General features: G+C 33.1%; 2 protein-coding genes across 3 annotated transcripts in view; both read left to right on the top strand.

The window, feature by feature from the left end:
• Window positions 1-21,674, top strand: part of LOC147066351 (uncharacterized) — a 1,224,975-nt gene extending 1,203,301 nt beyond the window's left edge. For both annotated transcript variants that reach the window (XM_085955769.1, XM_085955768.1), the window contains exons 10-11: window positions 2,517-2,564; window positions 18,884-21,674. In XM_085955769.1, the coding sequence (XP_085811895.1) occupies window positions 2,517-2,564; window positions 18,884-20,437 (1,602 nt within the window). In that variant the 3' untranslated portion in view covers window positions 20,438-21,674. The remainder of the gene's footprint in view (window positions 1-2,516; window positions 2,565-18,883) is intronic.
• Window positions 20,453-20,965, top strand: LOC147066352 (uncharacterized). Its single transcript, XM_085955770.1, has one exon. The coding sequence runs from the start codon at window positions 20,558-20,560 to the stop codon at window positions 20,963-20,965; it is 408 nt and encodes a 135-aa protein (XP_085811896.1). The 5' UTR covers window positions 20,453-20,557.
• Window positions 21,675-21,891: the final 217 nt, after the last annotated feature.

Raw genomic sequence — 21,891 nt, 5'->3', positions numbered from 1 at the left:
GCATGTACTTGTAGAATATTATTTTACTTTTATACGCCAACCCGCAGAAATACAAAAAAAAGGTGAAGAATAACACTTGACGCTAGTGTTACCATATTAAAAAAATATCTTGCGGTGCCTGTGGAATCACGTATAATGACTTATAACGGAAACATAAGAGTATTATAATTTAATATTAATATGTATTTATAGTTATTGCATTTATAAAATGTAGTTGTCATGTTTTTGTCATCGTTGAACAATTATAAAATAATTTACCTAAACTATAGGAAAGAGAATTTTTAAATATGGTATTATTTTCAATAGAAATGATCTTAACTAAGGACAATGTTTCTGCATAGTGTTTTCTGCTAAGGAAATTTTAGTTATGACAAATGTTTCTGCATTCCGCTCTTAGTACCTACTTGATCCACAAAATTAGTACCTTTTAAACTCTCGCTAAATTAAATAAGTATTCCTGATAAAAATAACAATATTAAACTGAACAAATTTGTTTAATGACACCAATTTATTGATGCTGTCAACTTAAAAGGCTATTTTCCAGCATTACTATATCCCTGCCGGAACGGATCAGAACTTTTATCTGTCGCGTGCACGCTGCTTGCATGTTAGTACAACGTGCGAGCTTCTAACATCCCAACATAGTACAACAATATGTAAACTTAAAGCTCCCGCTATCATAATCCCAATGCGACTAGAGGGATGCACCACAAATCACATCACATTGCACTTTTTCAATCGCGATGCACCCGTTATCTATAATTGTGATCTCTTTATCCGCCCGAGCTTTTGCACTTTTGATTTGAGCTTTTTTTAAATAACCCAGCCTCCCCTGCCTAAAATGATTTTATGATTTACGATTGTTGCACTTTGAAATGAAATACTTACATTTATTTTAGTTTTCAGAAACACAATTTAAAGTGAAAAATACATAAGTATATTATTCTTCCGTAATTATTTTGATTTCATATTATTATCACAAGATTTCACTAGGTATTTATTTTCCATTAATAACATTCTGTTGTTAGCTTATACATATTGATAAAATATTTGATTAACTATTCCTCATTTCCATAATTTGTTATACAATAAGCATAATATACTCATTCCACATATAATATGAATATATTATGAGTGTTTGCTGTGCATTCATGAAATATGTTATTATAATGTATTGTTTAAATAATCAACTAATTCTCCCCACTTACAAACGTTTCATTACTTACTGACATTTAGACCGTTTATAAGGTTTATATTATTTTTAAATATTATGCATGTATATATTTTAAATGAAAAATATTGGTCAATATTCTAATAATTGATTAAAAAACACAGTATAATTTTATAGTGTGTTTTGAAAGTTTCTAATTATAACTAGGTATAACAGGAACAGGTTAGTTAATCTCATTAATTTGTTATTGATTGAATAAATCCTTGACTCAATAATATCACCCCAGTTCCAAAAATATCTCTTCTGTCTGGGGATTGCTAACATTGGTCATCTATTCTCCCTCAAAAAGCCACCCCGTCTGATTGTCTGTGTAACACTGTAACTAATTATGAGTGACTTGGGTGTCACTCTGCATTTGTCATACGCCGGGAGGAATTATTCAATTCTTCTCATTCTCTTATAATATAAATCGAAATTGCTTTCTCTATTAATAGTGACATACAATTTTCCATATTATAGTAATACAATATTATTCGATATTTCAACAGGAAAAACAATGCAACCGAAAATTTTTGTAATCGCAGTGTTTAATAAAATATATACATACTTGACATCCGTCAAAATAAAACTTTCATTTTTGAAATGACCAAATACCTATTTCACAATATTATAATATAATTGAATAAAATTATACTAATTTACTTATTTCACCCTGTCACGCCAGCGCACAGGGCAAGCTCAAATACACAACATTTACTTCAGTCTAGTGCCTCGTCTCGCTTATCTTGACGTGTACTCTTAAATACGATTATTTATGACATTTTACCGGCAAAATTTTGTGAGGCTAGTGACCAAACGATTGTCGATTTGTTTCTGCAAAGACCGCACTATATATTTATTCATCCAACTTAAAAGTCGCATCAAGGTAGCCATTTTATTATATGAATACCTAATGCAGGTTATTTAATATGTGGGTGCTATCAGCTCCCATTTATGCCTATGACATTATTTTTGGCATTTGATAATGGTTAACGGTCTCGGCTTTAATGATCGAGTTATAACATAACATCTATTTATTTTGACACACATTCTGTTGGCTTCTAATTGTTCCCATAATGAACATCGTTTAATAATACGTGAATGTTTTTTACTATAGTTTACTCGAGACACTGTCAAGGTTTCACACAATATTGTGTTTTAGTGTACCAAAACCTTGACATAATTATACTCGTATTATGACAGCAGAAGCAGCACGCTTTAAATATATTTATGGCTTTGTTATTGTTTGTACAGCTTATTAATTTATTAATATACTTATACACATATATCTTTCCTTTGTCCACAGAATATGGCGCCAAATTCCAACAAAAGATCACCATTCCGTTTTAATGAGGTATGTATATATTTTACTTCCGTCGTTACAACTAAATTTTCTATTATAAGCATGAAAAATTATCAATAATATTTATAAAAAAATGATATTTAGTTATTCATCGAGATGTAATAAAAAATATTCTTCTTCCATCAAAAGTACTTTTGATTATTTTTAATATTGTTTGCTAGATTGAAATCTGCGAAATCGAGGTAACACGGAATTCTCAAATAAAAATTACCTGTACAAAAAAACGAGGAAAAATTTGAATCTGATGAACGAATATACACACCTATTTTGTAAATTGTAAATTGAAACATCTACGAAGTAAATAATATGTTGTTACTATATTCCGTATTAAATATTATTTTTTTATATATATTTTACTTTGGCCCACAGTTAATAATATTATTATTACAAATTCATTCTTTTTTGTAGAAGTCATATTATCTAATATTTCTACTTTTCACTGCCGTGCATTATTAAACATCGAACGAAAAAAATCCTGGCCATTGTTTTTAAACTTTTTGTATTTAATACTTTGCGATAAATTGCAGTTACATCATGTATGACAACACGGTAGTTAATTATTAAGATTAGGTACAGAATTTTTTGAATACTTTTTATTCCAGGTGGTTTTAAGTATTTTTATTATCATTATTTCCTAGTATAGTAGATATAATGAGAAAATGTAAACCATTATCCAATTCCTATATTTTAATAAATGTTAATTACTAAAAATACATAAATAGTATTAAATAATTAACTAGGTAGGTTTGCCAATCCACAAGTTCAGACTGGGCCGCTCTACCAACTAGGCCAACGTGGGTTACCCTTTTCAAAGTATCATTGGTGTTGAACAGATCTATGTGTACCATTTGAGAGCCACTGTCGCAGACATTAATAAAATCGCGGGACTTTTCCGGAAATGTTTATTTGCCCCGCGAAAATGTTCCATTGGTTAAATTGAATTTAAAAGCTTTTCAATGTCGGAACAATGGCTTTTTTGGTATTTATTCATTGAACTGCTTTTGTTTTTTTTTTTATTAAGCACTAACTTAGTCGGCGGTTAGATTTCGCTCGATCGGCAAGATAGCCATTCGGTCTGGTCATGGAATTTTAATTGCTATCAACCACTACATTGCCAATAATATAGTATGCAAAAATTCTAGCGTATTTTTTTTAGAAAATATCAATTCGAATACCCTTAGCGAAAATTCTCCACGGTTCTCTTCGTTCGACATTATCAGGGCAATGCCAACGTAAAAGCTATAATACCAATCATAATAATATTCATTCCGTGTAGTCGTAGTGTATGCATCTCAATAAATGTATATTCAGATATTATTTTCATCTTCTTCGACAATGTTGGACCCCTTAGCTGGAGCATTTGGATACCGTACCTCCAAGAATTCCTCTCGCTCGCCAGTCTTCTTGCATCCTTCCAGGTCATGCCAGCATCCCGTAGCTCCGCCGTATATACTCTGTTCAATTTTAATAAACTAAAAATATTAATTAATTGATAAATTGAACTGGCGCTTACAGCTTATTTTCAGTTCCTCGAATATTATTGATTTAACAATAACTCCGTTACAATCCAAAATATGTAGGTACGTACTAAATATTAACTTAGATCGGTTTAAGCTAAAACAAATGTATGTTAATAAAATCCATAAAATACGATAAACCTTATGTGAAATAGATTTTTCATTTAATTTGATCCAATTGTCCAACACTATTTTTTCAGTCCGTATCCGATCCTAATAGAATCATATGGGCCTCCACGGTGTGGAGGTTTGTGTTAACAGATTTTATTTTACGAGAAATGGATGTCAGCCACTTGCTCAACCTATTAAGTTCCAATTATACAATTCGTTATTCAATATTTTGTAAAAAAAAATAAGTACTTATGTATTTTTCACAAAATTTAGACCCCTAAATTTTCTTGCCTATGGCAGCCATCTTTTCTTATTTTTAATAGCAGAAAACTTTACCATTATTTGTTGAAGATGATTAAAAGTACCTTTTGAAAATAAATAAAATACCGTTACAATTATTTACAAATGCGATCCCATTGAAAACCAATTAATTTTATTATTGTCAGGTCGAATTAGGGAAATCGGCAAACATATTTCCCTAATGAAGGCAGTAACCGTAACCCAAGTTATTTATTCGTAGCCAACTTCGCCGACATTTTAAGCATTATTTAATCTGAAGTGAGCTGCGCGTTTTCATAGAGCCCATTTAACTCTGCGGAAACCTTCGAACTCCGCTAATGGCGGACGCATGAATGAGCACGGTTTTTCTTAGAAAATTATATTTCAGAAAGCTCGCGTGTATTAACCATTATGTACGCATATCAGTGACATATCGAGGAGATAATGCTATATTGTACCTACTTGTAATATAAATCCGGCCATTGTGACCAACGTAATAATTAAGACACGTAAACCGATGTATTATTATTATTGGGATTTCAAGAGGTCACCATTTTTTTTCGTATTCAGGAACATGTATTAGAAAATATATAATTTAACTTTAACGTGTCTGACAGTGTCATGTTGTATATGTCACTGTTTCTGTTGAACGGTAAAATCTTTATAAACATAATATTATGTTGTTAGAAAATCAAAATCTTACTTCGTGGCTCTCTGTCTAGTGGTGAAGTAACCTTAAATCCCAAAGGTTTCACCACAATAGTATATTATACTACACGAATGTTTTGAAAATGGAATATTACCTTTACGTTCAGTATAGGTACTCGTATCTTGTATAATATGTACTATATTTATTCTCAAACTTCGTGAAGGAATAAAGAAAATAGTACCGTTGATTACCCAATATAAGTAACATTTTATTTTAGTGGTTTCCGAAATCATACACCATGCAATCCAGACTATTTTCATTCTGTTTCTGTTTTCCTTCCCGTACGCAAATGTCTAAAAGAGTTTGCTACATATACATACAAATGGCCAGGGGCCCGATTTCCTAACTATCATCTCGTGTGACACCAGACGACATGACGTAATTGTGGCGTCAGCCAATACACGCTCGAGCGGGCGGCATGTATTGGCTTACGTCACAATTACGTCATGTCGTCTGGTGTCACACGAGATGATAGTTAGGAAATCGGGCTGCAGGACCCATACATTGATAGACACATTGTAGTAATTAAAGAAGAAAATATCAGAAAGGTGTTCAGACCACTGAGTTAACAAGTCACTGAGACCGAGAGGGATGAAATCATTTTTAGAGAAGCCTTTATTCAGCAGTGGTTTTGGTCAATAATTATGATAAAAAACGACAATGTATGTCTTAAGCTATAATAATATACTTACAACTTTTTTTTTTGTTAATATGCATTACCTTAATTATAAAATATATTATAAGATCTGGTTTTTAATATAATTATTATAATATTGAAATATATATGTAAATTTCGTTTACTTGATTCTATTATTGGACGCCACTGAAGAGTAAGTATCGTAAGATTCGTAAGTAAGTACCGTTCTTGTAATACCATTTATTACCTTTTGAGGATTTTCACAATTCTTGAAAAGTCCCATTTCTAAATAAGGATTTCGTATTAATTTTCCCAAGGGGCAAAAAATAACTCCCGAAAATGAAATGGAACTTTTTTTTTTAAATATAGATGCCGCCGAGTGTTTCAGAGTTGTTAGTTTTCCTCGTAATTAAAAGGTAAAAAATCATTCGCCTTTTTCCCTTCCTCTTTTTTATGGCGCTGTTTTCTCGAAAGTTAGACGTAATTTATTTTCAAAATAATAAAATCGTAAAGATTTTGCAACTGTTAAAATATTAAATTTGTTCTCTCATAAAATATTATAAAGCAGGTAGATAAAAGACTTTTTACGCGTATTCATAAATTCAAAATATAATTTCGTAATAATAACAGACATAGAACGTGTCTTTAACTTTGACATACTTGAATACACGTTAAATATTCATTCGACGTTGATTAAACATTTTTTTTTGCTTTTAGTTAGTACTAACTTTCGGTTTCTCAGTAGGTACTCATTTCTCATTTATATTTTATCAACAATAACCACTTTCTGTTCATAATAAGGCCGTCCATATATATATAATATATTATAATGTGTGTGTATATTTTCTTTTCGCTATAAATAATAAAATATATTAGCAATTGTATGGACATCAAAACCAAATATCGGATTACTTTTGGTGCCATTTATAAATCAATTTAATAATGTCATTACCTTCATTTAAATAACAAAGATAATAGACAATTTTTAACGTAATTAAAATAGGCGTAAAGCGTAGTTTTTATGAATTCTTCACGACAAGATCAATTAAAGATGTGTGTTTAAATCGTACTCCGTCCAAGTTTTTTATATGATTTTTGTTAAGTTTTTATGGCTTTTCAAAATGATGTATTTTACTGAAATAGTGAATAAAGGCGAAAATAATCACTCTGTAGGAAATTATAGACACATGATCGTGCAACTGCAGCTTAATGGCGTATGCTGCATAGGTAAGTCGGTGTGCACAGGTACCGCCACTCGCAAATACTTTGGCCGTGGGTAAAGTTTTAATTTACCTGTCCCCGCCCTGTTAATCTTCCGCCGGCAATCGATGTCGAGTATAATGAATTTTCACTTGAAGTATTTAAAAGTACCCCTCCCCTACCTCCGCTGCTGGTCCGTCCGCATGACACGAGCAGAAACGCCGACCTTCAGTTAGTGTTTGTGGCAGAGTATGGTTTAACGACATAACTATACAAATCTAGCCTTGTAGTCAATTCTACTTCTCAATAGCCTTGCGACAACCTCACGACACGGTTCAGACAGGATCTATAAGTCCCATGGTTCTAAAACTATGGAAGAATCAAGAATGAAATGGTCAAAAAGACCATGAACAGGTAACCACTAGCGTAATCGTTTAGTATTAGGAAGTAAAATGTATGTTGTTAACCTTTTCTTTGTAAATGTAATAAAATTTTACGTAAAAAAATTTTCGCCTCCGAAAATCAAGAGTGCTCCAGTGTAATTGGAACGCTGTGACCACAGACCTCGAAATGTCACGTCGTGAAACAGCGCGATGTATTTTTTAATATAAATTTCCGGGAAATCTCCATTAAACTTAGAAAATAAGTTATGGAAGAGATTGTTTACGTAAAATTTAGCAAGTACATGCTTCAATAACTTTTATAGCAATAATGGAAGTGTATGAAAATTGAAAAAGAAAATTGAATATTTATAAATTTATATACTGTATAATTGTGAATAAAGAATTTTAATACTAATTTTATCAATACAAGATAGAAGCTAACTACTGTTATAAAAATACTGTAAACGCGTACCTATACTTATAGACGCGTAATTATAATTATAGATTTTGTTAATGCTATAACTTGCTGACTATAATGAATATTGTAAAAGTAACAATTGGAAAAACTTAAGATTCTGGTATAGATGGGTTTCTACCCATAAACAATAATAAATCGTAATCGCATCCTAAGTAATAAAAGAATCAAATACTGCGACTAAAAATACAAATTGGCGTGTGACCTTGAACTTTAACTGAATTCTGTCCGACTAGAATTTACGACCCAGCTGTACTGGCTCGCGAGGTAAAAATAGATTCAAGGTTACATCCATATTACTATATAAAAGTCACTATGCAAGATTAAATAAGTTAGTAACTGTTCGTGTATAACATCTTGTTAGGATTAAGCATTTATATATTTAAGTTGAAATGTTAAGTATAATATTATAGTATTTTCTCGTAATAATATTCGTCCGAAAAGTAAATATCGAATGAGAAAGTTTCTGCGACTCCAAACAGTTTTATTAAAACTTAGTAAAATTCTATTGGCCTAAAAAGGCCAAGAGTGGTGGAAAGGACTAGTACGTGGGTGTCAACCTTTCATTTTGACATTTTAAATTTAAAGACTGCCATTCCCTTATTTAGTACCCGAATACTTATTCCGATACCTCGATGGAAAGCTAGAAACTTTCCCCTTCGTTTGAACACGAAAAATCATATAAAATCAACTATTTTGCTTACGTCATCGTAACTGCGTATTTAAGAGACATGTTCTAGAGGGTGCTTGAAACACCCCTATTAAGTCTTAATTTTGCGAAAATAAAGTAGAGTAAATTTAACTCGACTAAATTAGAAGATATCTCTATTAGAAAGTTGCCAGGAACGGGAGATATACGTAAATTTATCCCGTGAGAGAAAGATATACATCTGCTATCCCTTACGGACTGTTTCCTGTTAAACCTCTATCCGAAGGGTATAAAAGGCGACCACTTTTCCCGTAAAATCATTAGTTTCTACACTCTTCACCAGCGATCTTCAGCAAGCAGCAGTCCTCACTGCTAAGTTGGGAGACATGGTTCTCAGTAAATTCGCGATACATACGTACCAGTAAGTCCCCTCCGGCGGGCAAAACGTAGCGCGAATATCTCGTATCTGTCGGTAGTGACGTCGGCCGCTAAAACGCAGCGCGAATAGCACGTATCTGCCGGTAGTGACGTACACGCGGAGTAATTTTATTTTTCATTACTCATCATACGAGGTGACGTAATCGGGATAAATTACGCGATCGGATTTGTTTTACAAAAACAAATTAATAAACTCAGTCTGTAATAATAAATTTTACAAATCTTTTCGGGATTATAAAATAAATTTTTGAAACTTTATTAAGTAAACATAATCATAAAATAAATTTTAGTAAACAAATTCATAAACATAAAAACAAATTTTAGTAAATAAATTTGTAAACATTAAGCAAACCTTTTGTAAACAAGTCTGTAAACACAAATAAATATTTGTAAATACACTGTGAACATAAATAAACTTTATAAACAACAATAAAATAATTCTATTCTTTTATAAACCTAATACTGTGTGACCAAAGAATAATTTATATTTTCTTTCTTATGGGAAAATATTTCATGAATTAAAAATATCCAAAGAATATCTGCGTATACATTCTCTGAATTAGGTGTGACTTTTTGGGAACTTGTGAAAGATTTCACAGAGATCCTATAGTGAACAAATAAATAGTTTGCTGATACTTTAATGAGATTTAATTACGGGAACAATGACAGTTAACCTTATTGTGTGACCGTGAACTCTAGAACCCGAATAAATTCGGCACCACACCAGCTGAGAGTTTTATTCGGGAATTCAAAAGTTGTGATACTACAAAGGAGATCCACCTCTCCTAGTTCATCACTAGTCTCCTCAGTGACGGCCCGGTAGCATTATTGAGCTAGCCGTGAGCCGGGTCATGTCACGCACTTAATCTTAATTGGCAATCCAAACTTTTCGCCCAGTCCAGATCACTGGCCACGTTAATTTGTGTGTTGTGCGAGCGCGCCTTTATCGCTTTCCGTTAGATTTGGCGCGCTTTTTTTCCTCAAGCTTTTCCCGCCGAGCTCGACTTTCGCATCCGGTTGACTTGTCAAAATCGCTGCAACGGTGCTGCGTTGATTTTTATTGAAACGAGTAAATCGGTTTGCGTCTCGCACCCTCCTTCATGGAATTCTTTCACTTCGCATTTCAGAAGGATTTCCAATATATCTTTATGTTCATTTATTTGCAGTGAATTTTATCTCGATTCTAGACCTTTATAAAAATGATGCGTTCTCATCTTTATTGCCCTTCAAAGGTTAGATTTTGATTCAAAGCAAAATATGCCTAGACTGTCTTGAGTTTGTTTTTTCAATCTTCCAATTTCAAATATTATACTTCCAATAGAATATCAAAGACTAATTTTTCTACTATGCCTAGATTAAATATTGTATTATGCTTTTAAAACTGTACAGTTGTATGTAAGTAGGTCTCATTCGTTCGAAGTAGGATGATTTTCCACGCGAGATGTAATATATTCTGTTTATTATTATAAAAAAATACCCGAACTACTTCGCAGCTCGCAAAAAGTCGCCATTGACACATTTTTGAATCTGCTCTCTCGCAGGGAAGGAATGAAGCCATGAAAGTAAACGACGCCATTTCCCGGATGCAGCGAGCGATTCGGCCAGTGCCAGTTCCATCGCATCGCATAAAAAGCATTTCCGGCGTCTTCTTTTTCTTTTTCGCTGATTATGTTATTGCTGTATCCGCGGAAACGGCTCTCCAGCGCCGTGTCGCGAGATTTTCCGCAACTAGCAACACCGATCCGCAGATGAATATTTTTCTTCCGCCGTGGTTTACTTTAATCCCTTACATGTGTGGAGCTATTCTCTACATGCGAATTTATGATAAAAAAATAAAAAATCGAAAATGTTTTTTGTAGATCGACACTAGCTTTGTGTCACTAGAAAAAAACACAAGAAAATAGTCTATATTTTTTATATCGGCAGACTTATCTTCTAGAATCGTATTCAGAATAAATTAATATGTGTGAAATTAATATATATATCGCGCGTTCGAGTTGTATTTTCAATGTATTTTTTAATCCATAGTATGGACCTTATAGGTTCAGCAAACGGCAACAAATATTTTATTGTAAAGAAAACTGTTTTATTAAAGAAACTTCATCCCGAGGCGAAAATATTCAGCCTACTAAACAATGATAATCACTTTGTAATTAATATAATATACGGTTGTTAATCTCTAATCGAATCCTAAACAACATTCAATTGTAAATTGTGTGTACCTACATCATAATCTCTTAATTCAATATTAAAATCCATCCTATTTTACCACGTTTTTATTAGCTCGTATTCTTGTTTGTTCGGTACAGATTTTTTCTTGTGCAGTACAAATTTTTTCTTGTTTGTTCAAGATAACTAACTTCCCGACTAGCTAAACATTTGAAACTTTTAGAATATATCAGAACACGACGACAATGCATTCGTTTAATACTTTTTTTGGCCATCTTTAAGCAGAATTGAATTCATTTTCTGTTAATTCTGTTTTGTATGTTTCGGAAGAAATTCGTTAAAAGTAATATACGTGCGTTACTATGGAAATCAATATGAAATGTCAAATTTCAGTATTCTATATTTATTCAGTATTTCTATCAAGTTCAAAAAAAGAATTTATTAATACATAGAATTGTCAAGTTTATATGATTCAACAGAAAATTTAAAAACGTGGTATATAAAAAGTTCTTTTTATCTTGTAATTATTTTCCTCCCGCTTTAAACACGTTTGAATCTTTCCATTAAAATGTATGAAATTTAAATCAACTTAAACAATCATAGTATGCATACTTAACCATAAAGAGTGAAGATAGCTTTTAAGCTTTAGTGCTATTTTTTCTTCTGTAATAGTTTGGAATTAAATTCACGTGGATTTGGTAAGTATACACCTATACCTAGGGCAACTCTCTCTGATCTTGGATTCGAAGGCTGTGAAATGCTCTCAGACGTATTTGAAACTCTTTTCAAAACGTTCAAACTTAAAGAGCTATACGATTGTAATAATTCGCTTTCCCATTCCTATTTGTCTGGACTCTGAGCAATACTCAATACGTATGGTTACGGTTTCAGTATAATGAAAATAATGAATTACGTTATATAATAACTAAAAATCAATTATTTGCTCATTTCGCAGGAACATGATAAAAGGTTCTGACATGTTTATTCGATTCTGGATCATAGATATAGTTATATATCAGAAAAAAACTATGTATTTAACATATGTTGTACCTAGCGTCATTAAGAATGAGGAAAGTAGAAGCATATTATCTACTTGTCCTCACCGTTGCCAATGTAGCGTTTTTCGAGAGGCATCTAGCTTATAAAAAACGCATCTGGCTTGTGGCATTTTTCCTACTATTTTTAATGCCTCCAACAGATTTAAATGTGCTAAAAATACGCTCGATATTTAGTTTATTTATTTTCATGCTCATCAAATTTCTGACTATCAAATAGGTATCTACTTAATGCAGATGGGTCGGTGCCTATTTTAGTACCGTGAGAAATAAGACAACATAATTTAACACTTGAAGTAACGGGAGCATTCATGGCCTTATAGTGAAATGGTATCATATATTTTTATATAAGTATCATATAAGTTTGACGATTATCGGAATGACATGAAACGAAACTTGAACACCATTGACATAATATAGGCATTTTTGTTGTAAATTTTGAAATATATTTTTCTTTAAATTTGTACTTTTTACACGTAGACATTTTTTCGATATTTGCATTTTTTTCCGATACGCGAAATGAAAGGTATTAACTTCTTTCTTGGTAGAATAAATAAATTTACTTGAAATTTTATTTTCACAAAATCTAGCAATTTTTCCTGCCAAATAGCTTGTTTTCATACCCCATCTGACATGTTTTTGTCGTACGACTGTATTGGCAACACTGTTTGTCTTATTACATAGTTTAATACCTACCTACAAGGTGTTACCTATACATAAAACCGTTTTTGCGATCAAATACTAACGAAAAAATACTTATAAATTGCCAATAAATATAAAATAATGTATTTTTCTCGAAATATAGTGGTGTGTTGTTGAAAAAGTATCTATCCGTCAGCCGAAATATGAACGCAAGAAAGTAGAATAAACAGCCACCCCACTCGTCGCTGCGGATTGAAAATTTACATAAACAAAAAAAATGGGATACACTCGGCCATTAGCATCAATTGGGTGCCTCGTAAAACTTTTTATAGTCAGTAAAAGATGGACTTTTATTCCACGATATCTTATTTTATTATTCATACCTTAAAGACGTAGTCAATTTACTCTACATCCACTTAGAACTAAATGTATCGTAAATGATGCTGCTTTTTTGTAAATTGATTTTCTTTCTCGTGTCTATTTTTGTATATTCAAATCAGATGTGCAAGAAAAACACCCACCAGCTTTTACTGCCCATGTTGCTGCGTGTGTCAATAGATAATTTTCAGAATTATTTGTTATTCTGTAGAAATTACAGTTAAAAAAACTTGCCTCGCCTAATTCTATTCGAAATAGAGACGTTATCAATTTACATACTGCTGTAGATATTTATTTACACTGTCAGTAAATTATGGTATTTCTATATTATTCTAAAGTAACTTTTTTCTTTATCTGTCTCTTTCACAAATTTATTATATAACTGTATCTGATAATAAAAATAAATATAATATTAACATATGATCCCTAGCTATTTATTTTTAAAGCGTCGTCTTCTTCGTCACAGATTTGAAAAACAACCTTAAATTAACTTGAACATACAGAATTTGAAAACATCCCATGCATACATATACCTACTAGAAAATATGCATTTTAGAAAAAAAATATGACACCTGAAGAGACGTTAACCTGTAACCGCTGGATTCGCGCCAGTGTGCTTTTCCTACTTAATTATATGACAATTTTAACTAGTAGTTCCTATATGAAATGCTTATCTACTAATTCTAGTCTAACAGATGTTTTCAAATTATGTAGGTATGTTAAATATAATATAATAGTTGAATGAAAGAAGTCGTTTATTAAATTAACTTATTTTTTATTTTCCTTAACAGTTAACAATCAAAAAGTACTGAGCCTTAATGTGTTTTTAATGAATCTTTTTTAAATGATTATTCGTTAGGTAATAGACTAATTCTAGTTTTTTTATGTTAATATACAATATACATATTACCTACCTGATAGGTCCAGACAAGCTTTTCGTTAAAATTGTAAACCGTAGTAAACTTTATACAGTAAAAGAACGTAACAAAAAATTACTTTTTACAATATATTTTGATTTTTAATGAAATGGCAAGGGTACGGGAGAAAATAATCAAACGAATGTGATTAATGAACAGATGGTAAATTCCTAATTACAATCAAGAATATAGCAGCAGGGGGTATCATAGTTATATTAATATTTTAATATTCAGCTTAAGTTTTTTGTGCCGGCTGCAAATACAGTAAGTACCTATGTGACTAATAATAAACATACTAAGAAACTAGTTTATTGAAATATACCTATAATTCAGAAAATTATTTACTATCGAACATTTCCATCACGTTTTCTTTGAATATAGTTAATTAATCTGACAACCGTTCAACTAGCAACACATTATCATCACGTCGTGAGCATGAGCACACGTGAGCCACAGGCTGAAGTATGCGATATCGTTTTACTTGGTATTTAAATATGTCAGAATCACACTAAAATCATCTCACTTACTTTCACATCACGAACCTCGCAAATGTTTTTAATTTTATTTTCTGCAAATTTACACATTTTTGAGTCGTATGATTGGTTTGAAAAGGGCCAAAATTAACAGGTGCCTAATAGTCTGAACACATATTACCATCACAGCACGTACTGTCATGCTGAGATAGAGGTGGAAACGTTGAGATAGATCGTATTATATTTATTCACTATGTATCTCAGCGTGACGGCACGTGGCATGATGGTATAATAATTTACACCATGTTTTTGTAGGTTGTCAATTTTTATTATTGAATGTTCTGATGGTTCTAGCATACGAGCTCACATTACACGATGTTAATGTGTATCTGCCCTTAACCACCTAACCTAACGTATTGAACTATCACCAATGGTGACATCTATTATTATTCTTTATCCAGTAGCCATATTATAATTCATGTTCTTTGTCAACCATAGACAATAAAAATGTTAACAATATTTTTTTCCATACACCTATCAATTTCAATTATTGGCAATCTATCACTTCGGAAATCCATCGACACAATAATAATACATACGATACGTAGGTACCTTTGTGAATATTTTTCTTGAATAGATTAACATAATAATACGCTTGTATCGATAATGATGTCAACAGCCTTGCCCTTACACCTACTCGCATACCTCATATGACATTCTTGGTTTATTGTGTTCAATGTCAAATGTAGTTATCTATCTAATTATTATCCATCTCCGCTCTTAACCTGGCATACGTAAGTAGGTAATATCAATATGTCATTGTAACACAAGTATTACCCAATGAAGGAGAATTTTGTTTAATAAATAATCAATACAATTTTAATTTTACTAGTGTTCAAATCGTAATAATCATATTATTATGTAGGATTAAAATTTATATGACGTGTAACACTACGCATAAATAATATTATGTAATCTATGCGTTGGGGGCTTGGAAGTTTATAATGAGAAGTTAAAATTCAAATTGGTAGGTATTTCAGAAAATTAAATTAATTTATATTCGATTTAGACATTTCCGCTTCCGGTGACATTTTTTAATACTAAGGTGGGTCTATAATAATAATATGGCTAATCGTTTTAATATGATTCGCGCCGCAATTTGAAGAAATAAGAGATTCCATTAATTCTGAAATTTTCAAGATACTTAACCCAAATATTAAAAAAATATTTTCTTTTGTTTAAACTGTCTAAGTGTGTATTGTTATTCTTTCTTGCAATTGTTTACCTCCGTCCAACATGCAATTTTCCCACTGAGTTATAGCCGGTGTATTTCATTCTGTGTTTAGCGTCTGTACAATACCATTAGAAATCTAAGTAGGAAAGAAATATTGTTAATTAAGAGTGACCTTTTTTATATTACACAGATTATCCAACGATTATTAAAGATACCGTTGTTCTATCTAGATTCTAGGTAGATGGAACAAAAAGAGGTTGCAAGAGCAAACAATTAAATTAGCTGCAAATAATATTGCATTGCATATTTCATTTCTGGAAAATTTTCCACTTATTCCTTAGATTTATTGGAATCAAAACGTAATAAATGAAATTTGTTTTTCACAATTCATCATTATTTGAATTAGTGATCACGTAAACTCACAAATACTACAAAAATAAAATAAAATAATATTATTACAAAAAAACGTTATTTATGATTTCTTTTCTTTGTCCAATCTCTGTGAGATGCTCGACGTGCAGTGATACATAATATTATCAATCACCATAAATTAATTAACTTATATTATGTATAAACAATAACAATGTTTGAAATGGACGTGAATCGACGCCAAAAATTGAATTAATGCTTCTAAATGTGTGCATTAAAATAAATAATGTAAAACAAAACATAAATCCACTATTTTATATTTTATTGAAATAAATATACACTTTGTTCAGTGCTAAATGCTGAATTATTTTCGCTGCTAAATGGCGAGTATACCTACATACATTATTAATTTAAGTGTTGCACACACATTCGTTTCGATTTAGGAAAACCGTAGGTAGGTAAATTTCAGTGTTGCCAACGAAATCTCGTGAGTATTAACGTTGGTATGGAATAAATTGATTTGCATACGATTCGCGTTCAGCGAGCCGACGATATTATAATATCGATTATGTAATTAAAATTTAATTTACGATTGCCTGGAGTAAACCGAAATTCACAGTTTATTGATTAATACAAATACTTTGTTTTCTTACTTAGATGATCTTATATTATTATATTAATAATATTGATTTGTTTTAATAGTCGTGAAAGGGGTATTTTTGTATCAGTAGACATTCAATTATTCGTGTGAGTATTTTGATTTCACATTCACTACAATATTAAATTTAGCATACCTATCTCCATCGTTTTCTTTCAAGATGCTTTACCCTTTTTGCCATGTATCCTGTATCCACATTTTACATTGTACTCGTGACCTTTGTATCTGTTAATTCTGTCCAATGAATTCTATCTGTCCCATCTGCTAAACAATTTTTACTCATATCACCTCAGGAGTGTTTCACGATGCAAATACAAAAGGCTAGTCGCCTATCTTTGTCGCAATCCAAATGTTGGAGTTCCACTTCGTACTGCCATGGCGATGGGAGATATCGCCGACAAAGGGTAAAGGGTCTTATCGTGAACGCGATATATTATTATCGTATCGTTAAGCACACATCCGTAATTAACACGGGAATCCCGTAAACTTAAAATGGCGCCATAAAATAGCGAATTCCAACCGAAAATGGCGTAGGTTGGAGAAATGAAACAATTTCGCTTTTGGTAGGCACCTACATAATAATATGTAGGTATTCTTGATAATTTATTTCGAACCATAGAGGTATAAAACATCTTTCGGATGCTTCCAAATTTAAAAAAATATATTTGAAGTTATGATTATAGCATGTACAGACCTGCAAACTTATCTGTAGGATGGGATGGGGGAGCCACTGTCGAAAACTACCCAATCAAGACTCGTAACTGGACAAAATCTGACATTCGAATGACATTTTCAAAATGGCGTCCTATGGTAGTTCGTAGTTCAATTTTTGGCCATTCTACAGATAAGTTTGTAGGTCTATAAGCATATTTTCAAAATAGGTACCTACGCCGAAATTGTAACACACTATTTCCTCTACCACCCGCTCTGTTTTACTGTCCTTTCGCATATTATACGTCGTGGCGTAACGAACGAAAATTCCCAGAAATAAATTTTCTCCCGCCGTGGTTGAGAACGGCGATTTCTGTTTTGATGTTAAGTGTTACTTCTGTCGAACCAAGAGATGGGCCTTTCAACATTATGTACTATCTACATTTATGGAGACACGTCAGGAGAATGTAATTCACCACATAAGTGTATAATATGGGATTGCGATTAAAAACTTGGAAGTCTGGGGTCAGTATGGCGATTTGTTCAAGGTCCTGTAAACGCGATCGCTCCTGCCATGCGTCCATTAATAATAATATTAATTAAATCAATCAATTCCTAATCTCATATAGGTACACGTGTGTACGCCCACGATGGCCGGAGCATTTACGCGTCAGGCATATAATATCGTGACTCGTTGGTCCCGGATTCTAATCCCGAGTCTGGTATATTCACATGTTGTTTTTTCAATGCGTGTTTGGACCTATTGCACGGCTGTAGAGCAAGTGGCTAACATTCATTTCTCGTAAAAACAAAAATCTGTTAATATAACCTCCACTATGTGGGTGCCCATATTTCTTCAAGGGATCGAACCTACCTAAAAAAAACTAGTAAAAAAACACGTGTGTATTGGAGATGTTCGATTATTGAATAAAAAAACTTTTCAAAATTCGAATGTCATGTCATGTGACAGTTTAGCGTATGTACCATAGATAATTGTAGTAGCGTACTATGTATGTATAAATAATCTTCCTTCCTTATTAGTTTTTCCTATATGTTATATTATATTTTACTCATTGAATTTTGAGTGAATTTAAAAAAATATTAATTATTAAACACATAATATCCATTATTTTAAATATATTTAACAATATAGGAATATCCTATAAACGTAAACTAAGAGGTAAAAATTGTCTAAAAGTTTCAGTTTGTTGAAGTGTTGATGTACCTAAGAATATTGTGAACCCGCATTTTTGAAAATCATGATATTTGATAGGTCCTATGTTCTGAAACCCTTGAGTAAAACATATCCTATTTACATAGTAGGTCTACATGGATGATAAATAACTTATTTTTTTCTTATTTTCAGGTTTCCATGTGGAGCGTGTGCGGAGTAATCAGCATCATCCTTCTAGCGGCGTCAACAAACGCGTTAGCCAACTGCCCTAACGGATGCAGCTGCAATGATGAGACCCTGGTGGTCCAATGCGAAGAGAGCAAACTGGATGTCCTACCCATCACTCTTAACCCTTCAATCCAACGACTAGTCATAAGAAACAACAAAATCAAAATGATCGATAGCTCCATACAGTTTTATGGAGAACTGTACTTTTTAGATTTGTCGTATAATCATCTAGTCAGCGTTCCGATAAAAAGTTTCGACAATCAAAAGAAATTACAAGAACTGCATTTAAATCATAATAAAATATCTTCAGTATCAAACTGGACTTTCCAAGGACTGACGTCTTTGACGGTGCTGAACTTGAGAGGAAATTTTCTTGAAGAACTCACCAAAGAAGTCTTCGCCGTTTTGCCGCTTCTTGAAGAACTCAATTTAGGACAGAACAGAATATCTCGGATTGATCCAGCGGCATTCAGCGGACTAGTGTCTTTGAGAGTGTTGTATCTTGATGATAATCAGCTGAACGCTGTGCCAACTCCATCATTCGCAGTACTGGGAAGCCTAGCAGAATTACATGTTGGTTTGAATGCCTTCTCATCTCTTCCTGAAGACGCGTTCGCCGGTCTTAATAAAATAACTATCTTGGATCTAGGCGGGGCGGGACTCCTGAATATAAGCGATGGAGCTTTCCGCGGTCTTATGGGTTTGAGGAATCTCGATCTGTCAGATAATAGACTGAAAAATATTCCAACATCACAGTTATCAGAGTTGACTAGGCTCGAAGAGCTGATTATCGGCCAAAATGATTTTACTGAGATTGAAGCAAATTCGTTCAAAGGTCTGACTAACCTCAGAAGATTGGAGATCACCGGTGCCAGTCAATTGGAGAAAATTGAGCGCGCCGCTTTCAATGAGAACCTCAATTTGGATACGCTGGTGTTAGCTAGTAATAAAAAATTAGATACCATCGAAGAAGGATCTCTCGTCGGTCTTCCGAATCTGCGACATCTCATCCTGAGAGAAAACGCGTTCACTTCCCTTCCGGAGTCTCTTTTGGCGTGGCACGAACTCAAAAAACTAGAACTTACAGACAATCCTCTACACTGTACCTGTCAGCTGTTATGGCTGCAAGAAAGATTGTCCCAGAAAAACTTTTCGCAGGTTCAGTGTGCCTCTCCTGACCATTTGAAAGAACGCCTTTTGAGAACTTTGGGACCCGATGACTTGGGTTGCGCCTTACACGATACTAAACAGCAAGCTATTATCGGATCTTTGGTGTTCGGAATCGTTGCACTGATCACAGCTTTCGTTCTACTGTTGTGCCGTTACAGAAGACGCGTGCACGAGGCATTCAAAGACTACAAATGGAACAACCGTGCAATTTCACGTAAAGAGCATGAATATCAGAAAACATTCTCAGAAGAGGACTATATCGTCCGCGGCGCCCACCCTCCCCAGTTCCCGACCTCCCAGCAGCCCATCACCTCCGCCCTCCGGACGATTCCGGTGACTGAGCTGTAGCTAGAGCTGTACGCCTCCCCCAGCGTCTTCTTCCTGCCGGGCGGGGCCCAAGGGTCCGTGCGCAGGCCACAGAGACTCCAGGGAGGCGGGGGCACGTTGCCCGTCAACGGGTTCACGTACATGAACGGCGATACCTGCCGCCATCCCCACACCCTCAACAATGGGGCGATAGCGCAGCACGCCGCCAAAAATGGAGTGCTGCCGCACACTTTGAACAACGGGTCCCTCAGATCCTTATCTGACAAAAAAGTCAACCAAACCAACAGTTTTAAGTATAACACAGATAATAAACGCAACATCGACTCCCGATATTCTAGGAAACAAGAGAATAGTTTCCTAAGAAACCCGGAAGCGGTGAGCGCTTATCAGAGACACCAAGACAACTGCGAGCACAGCCGCAACAACGGCTATTGCAGTCATCCCAACACCAACGAACCGGAATATTCCGTCATATCCGAAGGCGGATACGCTCAACCGGAAGACGGATATCTGCACTCCTGCAATCATGACAACACTTTTAGCTGTTGAGTTCCGTAGAGTTTCTAAAAAAGTGATATTCGTGAAATTTAGCAATAAAAAAAATATCCATTCCACGTCAGTTGAAGACATTGAGACGCTCTAGTGCAAATGTGTGATAGCGGGATACGAGTGAACATAATATTTATATGTGTATAAAAGACTGCAAGTAGAATTATTTACGATAAGTTTTCTAAAATGACCAGTGACTTTTGGTGAAACTCGATGACAGCCTATTTTATTATTGTATTTACCATTTTAGTGATATGGTATCTGTGTCGATGAATCAGATTGAATGTTTTTCTATTGGCATATTGTAATATATTCAAGTCTAATGAAAAAAAATCTGTACAGACTAGTCGTATAAAACTTAATTTATGATTAAACATATACGATTACATCTTAGAAATTATAAATGTATTTGTTTAGGAATTTCGAAATAATTATAAAAAAACTAAATTGATCTGTTTGCATATTGATAATGTGATATCTGTAGAATGTACTGTAAAATTAAAGACGGAATACGGAAGAAGATTCTTAGAGCTCGTGAATATTTACAGAATAATTTAAACTCAACAACCTCAATATTTGCAATACTACATTAAAAATACATACATTCGTTACAATTCTTCTCTCTATTAATTCAAAAAACTAACTTTCCGTGTGTATATAACAAATTCTAACCGCAAATCATTTTGTACTATTTTCAATTATTATTTACCAGAAAAGAAAAGATCAAAACATCAGAATTAATTTTTTGTTTAATGATTTCACAATTTTACATGACGTGTTGTTACTAACGGGGAAAGAATATAAAAATGTTTATACATTGTGCAAAAAAAATGTATAAAATATATTATTCAATGGCCTCCTAAAATACTTTTTAAAGATTCTACATTTTTCAATTTATAATTTTGGATTATAATTAGCTTTGTATG

This window comes from Rhyacophila brunnea, unplaced genomic scaffold, assembly GCF_057557595.1.
Source record: "Rhyacophila brunnea isolate RB1 unplaced genomic scaffold, BYU_Rbru_1.0 scaffold_5, whole genome shotgun sequence".
In the NCBI taxonomy this organism is placed as follows: Eukaryota; Metazoa; Arthropoda; class Insecta; order Trichoptera; family Rhyacophilidae; genus Rhyacophila; species Rhyacophila brunnea.
The sequence above is the reverse complement of the archived record's forward strand: the minus strand, read 5'-3'. Positions and strand labels throughout refer to the sequence as shown.

Coding starts and splice junctions, on each gene's coding strand:
- LOC147066352 (XM_085955770.1), top strand. CDS start 20,558: ATGAACGGCGATACCTGCCGCCATCCCCACACCCTCAACAATGGGGCG.